General features: G+C 34.3%; 1 protein-coding gene across 1 annotated transcript; it reads right to left on the bottom strand.

Annotated features, from left to right (window-relative positions):
- Positions 1-2411: 2411 nt before the first annotated feature.
- Positions 2412-11410, bottom strand: LOC138311043 (interphotoreceptor matrix proteoglycan 2-like). The gene is made up of 10 exons (XM_069252467.1): positions 11277-11410; positions 8869-8984; positions 8397-8455; positions 7395-7570; positions 6246-6414; positions 5722-5901; positions 4858-5047; positions 4387-4518; positions 3627-3676; positions 2412-3316 (listed from the first exon to the last, which is right to left on the bottom strand). Exons 2-10 carry the CDS (start codon positions 8959-8961, stop codon positions 3295-3297), a joined length of 1071 nt encoding a protein of 356 aa, XP_069108568.1. The 5' UTR covers positions 8962-8984; positions 11277-11410; the 3' UTR covers positions 2412-3294.
- Between the last annotated feature and the right edge of the window lie 1325 nt (positions 11411-12735).

Raw genomic sequence — 12735 nt, 5'->3', positions numbered from 1 at the left:
TGTAATTGCTGATACCAATAAAAAGTTTGAGTTAAATAGTTTATTAGATCTAAAGGTGACGGGAGAAGAGTCTTAATCATATGCAAAAAGGGTGCGGATGACGGACGAGAGTGAATGTATTGGTACTTGGGGTTTGGAAAAATACGATGCTGACACTGAAAACGTTTGAAAATGTCTGATGTCTTAACTCTGAGTGCTAAAAAAAGAAAATCCTCTCATTCGTTTTATTCTAAGATTACCCTAAATGTTTTTCGAAATACACGCTAGATTGGCAGCACATTTTTTTTTTCAATGATGTAACAGAAACATGGCTGCGCCCATGAAAGCTAGTTCCGGTTCACTTTTCATTTATAATCAGGTACTGAACTGTATATTATTGTAATACTAGTCATAAGTAAACAGTTTTATTCCAGTTACAAACCAATTATTATGCTATTTTGTAGTAAATATGAATTATTTCAGGAATAATATTAACAAATAATGATACAAACCAAATGATAGAATAAGATTGATTTTGTTGTCATTTTTTTCATATACTATATAATATGGTTCTAATTACACAAATCCAGTTATAAGTATTCAAGGGTTAGCTTGATATAAAGTTAATTATCTGTGGTAATGACCTAAGTCAGGATTATTTTCTGAGAACTCAGGCTTTGTGTCTGTAATATTAATACTTTGGTTTGAGAATAAAGACTGGTACATTTGAAATGCCATTTATGATGTGTTTGTTTTCCCCTCCAGGTATGTCTTGATAATCAACTTCCCAGTATATGAAAGAGTGTTATTTTTTTCGGAACAAAAATACCAATAACTGATAATTAGTGTGAACATGTTAAATGTTTTTTATGCCATGGGCTAGGAGAGTCCCACATGCACCAACCAAAATCTCCGAACCAATATTTTTCTGAACCCTTATGACCCACTGATCACAAATCAAAATGTTAACATTGCATAAGTTGGGATGAACTTCCGGTTATGACGTCATCAACATGACCACCATATCAAATCACACCAAAAAGTGAAAAAAAAGTCATAACATTGACATTTGTCAAACGAATTAGATAAATGAGGTATCAAAATGACCACAATAACACATCAAATACATAACAGGACAAAATATCCAATATATGTAGTGATTTCTACGCAGGCACTGCAAAAAGTCAGATTTAAGCTCAAATCTTTTTAGCAAGTTTCCATATTTGGCTTGAAGCATCAAAAGTGTTTCTAAACAGCAATATGTAAAAAGTCAATTTACACCATGTTAAACCGTCTGGTAACTTGTCAGAAATAGTGTTACAATAGTATGTTTATTGTGTAGCAGATAAAGGGACTGACTGATCAATTTGATTGGACATCAGAAGCGATTATTTAATATTTTCTATTGTTGTGCGAGGGCTTAATGACAGGGAGACAATCTTAAAGCGAGATATATTATCACATCTTCCAGCCAAGCTTATTTATGTCGTTTAGGTCAACATCTGTGTTATTAAAACTAACAAGAGGCCCAAGAGGTCGTTACCGTCACCTGAGTGCTGATACAGAAAGAGCATTGCAAAGTCGGTTCAAATTTCACCATCGGCGGATTTATTTTTAACGGGTTTTTTTTCTCTTTTTTTTTTGTTTTAACTGTAAAAAGCATCATTGAATTAAAAGAAATTTACCGTACCAACATGTACCTAATGCATATTTACATTTGCTTCTAAATTTAAACAACACCAAAATTAGCTTTCCCTTACATCAGGAATTTATATTTGACCTAAGATATGTTTTCCCTATATAATCTAAAATTATATACTCAATTTTGTAAAGGACACTTTTATCTTTGAAGATGATTTATTTATACCGTTTCTCGAAGTTTAGAAGAAGATTTTGGAAGTTTAAACAAATACATAATGTAAAACCTATTTGGTCCCTTTGGTCCCGTACTTCAGTAACTGGTTGTCCTTCACGCTACAGGCCGAATACCTGTCCTTTAGGCCTACTACTTATTAAATAGTTTAGCTTAGTCGATACCCGTGACCTTGAATTAAGGTTAAGGTCGTTCATCTGAAAAAACTGTAAAGCCCATTATTCACAGTATGTCACATGCCTAATATCAGGTTTATAAGCTTCTTAAGTATTAACAAGAATTTGTTTAAAGGTTATAACCATGGGGTTGCTTCCCTCGCCTTCAAATTCCGGTGAATTATCTAAGTTACTCAATCAGAACATTAGAAATGAAAGTGAGATTTAATAATATATATTCCATGTCATTTGATCAGCAGTGAATTAGAAATATACTCGTCAATTTGACGTCAATATAAAGTCGGGTTTGAAATAGCGGCTTCCTATGTCCAACAAAGTGGAAATTTGCGGTCACGTTTTAAAAGCCAGTTGGCTCAATTCAAAAGATGACCAAACGAAATAAGTAATACAATAAACAGTTTTATTCAATTAATATAAAACAATTAATCATAAAAATGTATTATGACAAGTCGTAAAAATATTATAAATCAACTATATAACAATTTATAAACATTATCTATTGCAAATACGGTGATGGCAACGATTGTATCACACAAAACATATTAAAAACAAAATGGAATTTATTTTTTTTTGTCTACGTCATAATTTGCATTTTCATAATTGAGTGAGTCACACAAAAATGTTATAAGACACAAACTATCTTACAAATGATAGTAAACGGTAGTATGATATATAATCCTGGCACATAGTTTTATTGATCAGCTGTTTAAATTACAATTGACACATACATGTATATTTTTTGAATGCGTAACTACATACAATAAACGTTTTGCGAAATGGTAGATAGATTTTTTTTTTTTTTTTTTTTTTTTTTTTACAGAAATAAACAGGAGAGAAGCTGGTTAGCAAGTATACATTGTCACTTTGTAGACAAACACATGCATATATATATCTTTGATATGTTATGGGTATAAAGTGCATATACTTCTATAAGGAAAAACATGTTTTTTTTCTCTCTCTCTCTCTCTCTTTTAAATGTTAAAATATACACTGAAATATTCCATGTATTTCATTAAAATGATTGAATTTAAAATGTGCTTTTGCTTTCACGAAACTCATTGTTTTTTCCTCAGTATTCAAAGATAAGTTTACACCATCGGAAGAAAACTCAATATAGAGTTTTACTATAGTTTAGTCTCCGTAGAATGATAGCGATAGTTTATAACGTTATACATGTAGCAATAAATAATGGTATGCTTGGAAATAGTCAAAATCACATTTGCTTATATTAAGTATGAAGAAAGCAAATGCTAATATATGTGTGTCTCAAACAAATCGCTCCCGGTAGCTGAAAGACAATAAAATGTTACATCAGATTTTGATCATAGCGGTTAAAAGACAACATCATAATTTATAATTATGTGACTGTACGGATATGGTTTTCTTCGACTGATACGTTTGACGAAAAAATGTAGACTGTTGTCACATCAGAAATATCTTATGTTATTGTTTTACAAACTGTCTGTTTTGTAAAATCCAGTCAACATTATATGCTACAGTTAAGTTATCAATGGTGCCTTTTCCCTTTTTAAACATCTTTTTTGACAATGTTGATATTGTGAAATGAGCTTTTGATTTTTTTATCGTACGGTACTCACCCAAACATCCCGCTATGACGCGTTGATAATGTCGGGCGTCTGATAAACATCTGTAAAGTGAAGAAAATTCTGATTTAATCTCACAGTACTCCTACTTTGCGGTATATGAGAGTATTATATGGGTTGTATCGTATTGTATTGACCCTGCAGGAAGAATTGTACTTGCTGCCCCTATTGCATGATTAGAAATGTGACTAAATTTAGGACCTTATTTTTCTCTTCTTCCTATCTGTTGTTTTTTCTTCCTAAGCCTCATTGACACCGCCTCACTTTTGACATTCTGTTGAGCGCTCGCCCCTGCGGAAGGCTCTTGGTTCTGACCCCTTGGCGAGGCAAAAAGTGGTTCTTAGCGCTCAGCATAAAGGGGGTGGGACGACTGGTTCGTCCGATGTCAGTTTATAATCTGACCGGGTGGGTGGGCTTCTTCGGTGACTTCGGCGGCATGCATTATTGATATTACATAGAGTAAAAGGCTTCACTGTTAGAAGGAGACACAACACCAATATACCACAGTCCCCCAAACATATACATATTCACACACCACAACGTATTACTTAATACAACCTTCTGTCGAGGTCATATTTTTGATGAGAACATGATCCAAAGCAAGGATAAGTCTTACTCAAAGTGCGCCATTTGATTATCTTATAAAATGTTGTTGGTTCATCCATATGGAATAACTGATCATTGGTAAGAAAAGTATGGATTTTAGGATAAGTCATGATATACAAGTGTATACGATATCATAGCTGTGACTGACCTGATTTTCTGTATCAAGTGACCTGTATGCATCGCCAAGTTCATGGTACTCGGGTCGTCTTTGCTCATGCACAGAAGGGGAGCAGTGATCACTTGGTGTCCGTCTTACTGCCATCGGTATATACATACGGGGCTTGTATAAAAAGGCGAGTTATTGTTATATGTATGTATATTGTCGTATAAAATATTTTTCATTTGATTTATTATGGTACAAAATTGAGATAATAGTAGATATCTTAATTTTAATACAATTATTAAGGTCTTTGTGGAATTTGGCTGGATAAATTATACACTCTTTTGTTGCCATTCTGGTCTTTTAGGGTTAAATTGCCTTTTCCCTCACATGTAAATCCTAATTCGTAAACACCGTTTTTTTCTTTCGTTTTTCTAAATAAACTAAATTTAAGTATTGGTAATACTAAAATAGCTTCAAACCCTTGCTGAACCTAAACCGTAATACAGCGCAGCTTACCATTTCTGTGTCAAATTCGTTTGTACCGCTCCATCCATTATAATAGCCGCTCGGTCGGTCATTCCTGGAGCTTCCCCACGTGTAGTCTGATTTAGATCGTTTCCGCCTCGCACCCTCTCCAACATTATACGCCCTGTTGGCTGTCCACTGTTTCACTTTGGTTGGCATACTAAACTCATTGCCATTTTCGCTTCAAAGACAAAAAACATTATTGGTATCATTATCCTCATATGAAATTGTGATAAATGCAAAATTGTTGTTTTATACTTAATTTCACATTTAATTTTTTAATACATACATATACATTAAGAATATATGTGTCCTACCAGAACTTTACAATGCATATCCCATAAATGTTAACAGACATTGTATTATTTTTAGAATCTGAATAGGAAGGAGTCACCAGTTGCCGCTATTTTTGTCGATGGAATCCAGTGGCCATGTCAGTAATTAGTAATTCAAAGCAAACATAGCAAATAACAGACAAACGTTTGTTGTTTGTATTAACGATACATTTGTCATCCACACTTTTGTAGCCACATGCATTATTTTTATTATTTTCATCAAGGATATGACAATATTTTTTTCGTTCATGCAGGTTTGATAGCATGATGTCATTTCTTTAGAATCCGAAAAAACCATTTCATTTTCAGATATCATTAACAATATAAAGGAATCGACTTCATTCAATGAATATCCAATGTACAATATGTGTGGTACAATTGTACAAAAATGATATGAATATGAATGATAACGAACGTTCGTATTTCGAATAAATTCACTTGTCATTTCTGTGCGAAGAGACAACATTTAATTTCCACCTATCATTCAATATATACAGGAATCAAAAGAAGGCTCACATACTGTGCGTTTCTGAACACGTCTTTCTTCGTCTTCCTATTCCAGCAAATACAGACGATGATGACGACGACGATGATGACCACTGCTCCCCCTTCACCACTGACCACGGCCAAAATGTTGGCGAGGTCAGCAGACTTATCGCAGTTGTCACTGTAGTGCTCAAATATGGAGTTAGGATGGCACCTGCAACGATATGAAGTTATGAAGGCGTCAATTTAAATTATACAGACTGGTTGATATACTACTTTCCCATATCTCACATAATTGTCACTATCGATACCATGATCTACAATATCAGAAAACAAACTTTTGTCAATGTTGGTTTTTAGAGTTACCTCCCCTTGTGTGGTCGGTTAGGTGATTTGAAAACTATGCATCCCTAATTTAGTTGTTTTAGGTTTTTCTGTTATGAACATAACAATTTCAGATCAATTAATTTGTAAATAAAAAATGATGTAGGCAAACAAATTTGTCATATTATACTGTGGCCTCCCAATTCATTTTAATCGTAGGATTGGGTAGCCTACCTGCATGTGGCATTCTCTCCCGGCATTGGATGCAGTAAGCATTCTCCGTACTGTCCACAGGTTATTTGTGTACATTTAGATCTACATACAAAACCATCGTTAGAACCATCTGCACAAATTTGGTATGAGTTGCAGTTGCTTTGCAAGTCACAAATACCCAAATTTTGTTCTGAAATAAAGCAAAACCATATCTATATGCAATACATACATTTTTGAATTAAAAAAACATATGCTTGGAACATGCATGTAGTGAAATGTGCATTTATGTATAAGCATGTAGTGAAATGTGCATTTATGTATAAGCAAAATATGCCATGAAATTATAGTTAATGCTAATGCTAATTCAACGAAAGATCTACCCCAATACCAACTAATTGGCGTTACAGAAGCAGATTCATTAGCATGGCCTAATGCAAATAAGCTACAATTGTTGATAAAGTTCATCTAAAAACTGTTCTACCAGAACAGCTGACGCCATATTGGTTATGTCTATTGGCCTTGGCAGTATCAGTACGCCGACAGAGCTAGGACACTTACATGTAACACTTACAGATCGTAGACTACAACGTTTTCTCATTCGTGGCTATAAAGAATATACATCAAACCTGACACGTCCTTATATAGTTCTGGATGTTAATAAGATGTAAACATAAACAAACCAAAATGGATATTTGAGTTGAATTACTCTCTATATTTTATATACATTTACTGTCATTCGCAAAATTTAATTTGCTGATCAAATACAATGGTTTTTTGATGGCTACCCATGGTAAGGTAGACAACTCATTGTTATCATCCAGACACTGTCTATATATGTGACCACACAAGAGTTTTAAGCAGTACACTGACAGAATTGAATGATCATAAAATCCAAACCTTTAATAAGTATGTAAATTTGTTTTGAGTAACATTATAACAAATGCAAAACTCTCTTCAGAGAGGTTGACGTTGTCAGTATCATCCATAAAAAGCATTGGGAATAACAAATTTAAAAAATGCATATCTTAGATTGTATTAAAATAAATATATTTAGAGGTACAAGTTCGTTTCATATTGTCGACGTTTCCCTATGCATGGCTAGGCAGGACTAAAAAATACTTTAAAGTACATTATAGGTCTAAAACTCAGTTTTATAAAATAAAATCATACGTCGATCAATAAGCTCCTTCGTTCTTCTGAGCGTCTTGGTAACGCTAACACTATGTGTTTCATTGCCGATTGTCAAATTCTGATTGCTCCAGTCTGTTTCACTTAATTCTTCCAGAGCTGTGTTTTTATCCACGCCCTCAAAATTCATCTTGTAGTTACATTCCACACTGCCTTGTCTATAATAAAAAACAACTTGTTAGTTGGTAATGGACGGACCATGTAATAACCAAAATGCAATTTTGACAAACTTTAACAGTTTTGAAGAATATGTTGGCACTTTAAGGTAGTCGAAGGTAGAACTATAATGTCTATGGTTCCTAGATACACCGATATGGCCAACATTGAGAACTTGTTTACAGTTGGATAATTTAAGCATGTTTAGCATGATATCATAACAACAACGGCTGCTATGTTACGCAGCTTTCTAACTATTTATATCAGGGAGGTACTCGATATTTGAAATTTGGTTTTATCATTTGAAGGTTTTAGGGAACCAAAAAACACAGTTAATACAAATATATGTGTTCACAAATGAGCCTGATTGGCCATTACCTTTTTAACGAAATGACTCTCTAAGTGCCTATTATCTAAATTATATAGAATTTAAATTTAAATCACACAGAGCAAATTACAGATGTTATATATATATATCTCAATTCGGACACCTTACAATTCCTAATATTTGTCTTTACTGAAAATAGCATATCGAGTTTTTTAAACATAATGCATATGCTCGATTCTCGAAATTTTGTAGGTTTAGCTTTTTTCAGATGTGTCAAACGTATTCACCTATGCATTAATGTGAACGTCATAATTACTGATAAATCGGTTGCATTATAACTTTATGTGTTTATTTAGCGTTAAGATTTATATTCTGCTCCGCGTTCGTTACAACGAAGTGAATCTTCCAACATGTATATTTTTTAAATATAATTTTGTAGGATCTGGGAAATTAAAAAGATTCATCTTAAAACGAATTGTATTAACTATTTATGTACTTACGTAAAGTTTAAAATAGTGACACTCCGGAAACCTTCATTAGTTTCGTATTGCGTTCTTATCTGAAATATATATTATTCACTGATTTTTTATATTTTGTATACTATGGAAATCCTCTTTCATATATCAATAAATCTCAAATAGTCTACCATCAAACATACCATTGCTATTTCAATTTCCAAATATTTTATTGACAAAAGATGTTATATGTCAATAGGATTAGACATCAGGTATAACCTATCTTAGTCTTCTCCTGATATTGGTGGTACAAACAAACAATTATATAAAACATATATATATATATATGATGCCTTTTCAATGAATGTTAGCCCATACCATATCTTCTGATTAAAATACTTGTCTATAAATCTCCAAAATTTGTATTGACAGTAATAGCACACTTATCAGATGATTGGCTGATGTAATTAAAACCGGAACCAAACTAATTACTATAAGGGGTAACTTTAATTCTTACCATTTTCTTGAACTCGGTTTCGTAAGTTTGATAAAGAACTGTCGAAGGGTCATTTAAACTGTTACTAAATGGAAATTCCACAACGACAGCCATGTTAATGGAAATAGCTATTTCATCTGAAACAAAATAGCAACATTTTTCTGTATTACATTATCAAGTTTGAAGATAAACTATATCTAAATGTTTAATCGCACGTATATAATAGAGAGATAGTTCTATGGGATTTGCCCAAAACGTCTTGAAATACTTAGTTCTATGGGATTTATCCTGAACGTCTTGTAATGCTAAGTTCTATCGGACTTGTCCTGAACGTCTTGTAGAAGACATAGCGAGTTTCCCCAATACAGTATTCACCAACCTCTCAATCACACAACATTAATTTCGTTTCTATATTAGAGTGGCGAAATCAGACTCGGATTGGACGGTTCGTTCTACCGTGACAATGATGCGACGTCATATACAATTCAATTACTCTAGAGTTTGTGTATCAAATAATTGTGTACAAAATTGTAAAATGAATTAGACATTTTTGTATCTTAAGAAAGCTAATATGCACATTTTAAACCTACTAGGGATTCACAGAACGTCAAACGATCATCTATACACAGATAAATACCGCCCATAAAGACGTTCTGTACATTCACAGTAGAACCCGGATGTAAATATTATAGCCACTTGACCTTTGACCTAGCGGCAATCGGAAACGTACATTACGTCTATTGGGGAACAAATCGATGGTGGACCTCGGACAGTGATTTTACAGTAAACCGAAACACAAGTTTTTCGTTTGTTTTAATCGAATCTTTTTTCTACAACAATTGTAATTATAGTTTTTATTTCTTAAACTGGTTGTATTTCGATCCCGTTCCCATTGTAGGGCGGCATCAAAGTGTAATTAACATCCGATCCGTACCGTTTCGATATTTAGAAATAAGATGCAGGCATTCATTGCATGAAATGGCTGAATGTGATCTTAAACACATTAACAACATTAAATAAATTATCTGATATGCGAATCAAAGGTTTAACGCTCTGTGGACAACTGGTTGACTTTGAGATTTAGATTTTTACCAAGTCCTTACGTCGACATTAGAGTAGCAAAGGCAACATGTAATGTCGGTTACCTTTTTGATATTTTAGCTGAATTAAAAGTACTTATATAGACATTTTATTTACATTTTATGACACGGTATCTGAGTAAGATGACTATAGTTTTTATGGTTATTTTTTAAAATGGCATGTTTTACAATCTAAAACGGCCTTGATCGCTGTGTACCTTTGGAATTGGTTTAATGATAAAGGGTTGTTTTTATTTGACGAAAGAATACATCATAGGCCGACCGAGTTAAATCGCAGGTAGAACAGTGCTATGGCCAGGCAATATTATATCCCTTTCAATTCGGGTTTATTTGACCATTTTAAAAGGCCATAAACACTTTATAGGGCTATCCATGAACGTAGGAGTAATTGAGAGTTAGGCGAGGGACGTACTGTTATAGAGGACACTAAGAGGCAATGGTGTCAGTTCAATAAGACCATAGTATCTCATTTTTATTTGCAATCATAACATCAGAATACATGCATTGGTAGTTTAAGATAAAGTACCATCATCAATTAGATGAGAGATTCGTTGTGTACACATTATAGGTTTATTTTGCTGATTTGTCACCGACATAGTGACAATCATCTACCGTATGGTGATTAATATGACGTTAGTGGAAATAGAACAATAGATATGATAAATGCTATCAGCTTTATTTGGATTTGATTAAAATAAACGTCCTTTGTTCTTCATTTGTTTAACCTAGCTACTTTCAATTTATATTTGTGAAGATTGAAGCCAATAAAAGTTGTGTTTTTAACCTGAAGTAAAAGCATGAATGATCGTCAAATGTCAATCAAAGCGTTATCACGTGACTTTGCATTTCGTATTTGTATATGCTATGAAATTTGCTAGGACATTGAATAGGTATACTTGCGTTTGCGAGTACGAGGCGTGGCTAGATAATGCCTTGCGAGCGGTCAAATAAGTTATTATGTGAATGGTTTACAAGATTCAATAATCGAAGAACAAACCTGTTAATATAGCTGATAATTTGGCAGTTGCGATTCACGAGAAAATATTTCACAAATATATTCTGTAAAACGCTTCAAACAATCAAAAGCAATAAATTGTAAAACATAAATCAAAACATGTAATGACACACAATTTAATGAATGTTACTTGCATGATAAAAAGTTGTATCATATTCGTCGAAGTTAAACTATCAGTTTTATGCTTAATACTCAACCTAGCTGAGTTATGTATCATCTTTTTATGTGAAAAAGTAATAATTTTGTGAGCAATTAATTTATCTTGACGAGAGATTTGACAACACAGAAAAGCAAAAACAAAATATCCAACATACCTTTGGAAATAATCGTATCGCCGGGCGCAGTTGTAGGGGCAGCTGTACTGGCCGTTGTTGTACTGGACGTTGTGGTAGTTGTGTGATTGGATGAGATGAAACTGAAGTTGTAGTAGATGTAGTGCTTGTTTCTATACTAGTAGTGGTGGTTTGTATACTTGTAGTGGTGGGTTTGTTGGATACTTGTAGTGGTGGGTTGTATACTTGTAGTGGTGGGTTGTATACTTGTATATACTTGTAGTGGTGGGTTGTATACTTGTAGTGGTGGGTTGTATACTTGTAGTGGTGGGTTGTATACTTGTAGTGGTGGGTTGTATACTTGTAGTGGTGGGTTGTATACTTGTAGTGGTGGGTTGTATACTTGTAGTGGTGGGTTGTATACTTGTAGTGGTGGGGGTTGTATACTTGTAGTGGTGGGTTGTATACTTGTAGTGGTGGGTTGTATACTTGTAGTGGTGGGTTGTATACTTGTAGTGGTGGGTTGTATACTTGTAGTGGTGGGTTGTATACTTGTAGTGGTGGGTTGTATACTTGTAGTGGTGGGTTGTATACTTGTAGTGGTGGGTTGTATACTTGTAGTGGTGGGTTGTATACTTGTAGTGTGTGGGTTGTATACTTGTAGTGGTGGGTTGTATACTTGTAGTGGTGGGTTGTATACTTGTAGTGGTGGGTTGTATACTTGTAGTGGTGGGTTGTATACTTGTAGTGGTGGGTTGTATACTTGTAGTGGTGGGTTGTATACTTGTAGTGGTGGGTTGTATACTTGTAGTGGTGGGTTGTATACTTGTAGTGGTGGGTTGTATACTTGTAGTGGTGGGTTGTATACTTGTAGTGGTGGGTTGTATACTTGTAGTGGTGGGTTGTATACTTGTAGTGGTGGGTTGTATACTTGTAGTGGTGGGTTGTATACTTGTAGTGGTGGGTTGTATACTTGTAGTGGTGGGTTGTATACTTGTAGTGGTGGGTTGTATACTTGTAGTGGTGGGTTGTATACTTGTAGTGGTGGGTTGTATACTTGTAGTGGTGGGTTGTATACTTGTAGTGGTGGGTTGTATACTTGTAGTGGTGGGTTGTATACTTGTAGTGGTGGGTTGTATACTTGTAGTGGTGGGTTGTATACTTGTAGTGGTGGGTTGTATACTTGTAGTGATGGGTTCTATACTTGTAGTGGTGGGTTGTATACTTGTAGTGGTGGGTTGTATACTTGTAGTGGTGGGTTGTATACTTGTAGTGGTGGGTTGTATACTTGTAGTGGTGGGTTGTATACTTGTAGTGGTGGGTTGTATACTTGTATGTGGGTTGTATACTTGTAGTGGTGGGTTGTATACTTGTAGTGGTGGGTTGTATACTTGTAGTGGTGGGTTGTATACTTGTAGTGGTGGGTTGTATACTTGTAGGTGGGTTGTTGGTTGTTGTATACTTGTAGTGGTGGGTTGTATACTTGTAGTGGTGGGTTGTA

The sequence above is a fragment of the Argopecten irradians genome, chromosome 16 (genome assembly GCF_041381155.1).
Source record: "Argopecten irradians isolate NY chromosome 16, Ai_NY, whole genome shotgun sequence".
NCBI classification, from domain to species: Eukaryota; Metazoa; Mollusca; class Bivalvia; order Pectinida; family Pectinidae; genus Argopecten; species Argopecten irradians.
The sequence above is the reverse complement of the archived record's forward strand: the minus strand, read 5'-3'. Positions and strand labels throughout refer to the sequence as shown.

What these genes read in the sequence shown, in the direction of transcription:
- LOC138311043 (XM_069252467.1), bottom strand. Translation starts at nt 8,961, where the DNA reads ATGGCTGTCGTTGTGGAATTTCCATTTAGTAACAGTTTAAATGACCCT. An exon ending in GAAGGAGCTTATTGATCGAC is followed by an intron (nt 6,415 to 7,394) that starts GTATGATTTTAT and finishes GCTTTATTTCAG; the next exon opens with AACAAAATTTGGGTATTTGT. An exon ending in GACGTGTTCAGAAACGCACA is followed by an intron (nt 5,048 to 5,721) that starts GTATGTGAGCCT and finishes TTGTCTTTGAAG; the next exon opens with CGAAAATGGCAATGAGTTTA.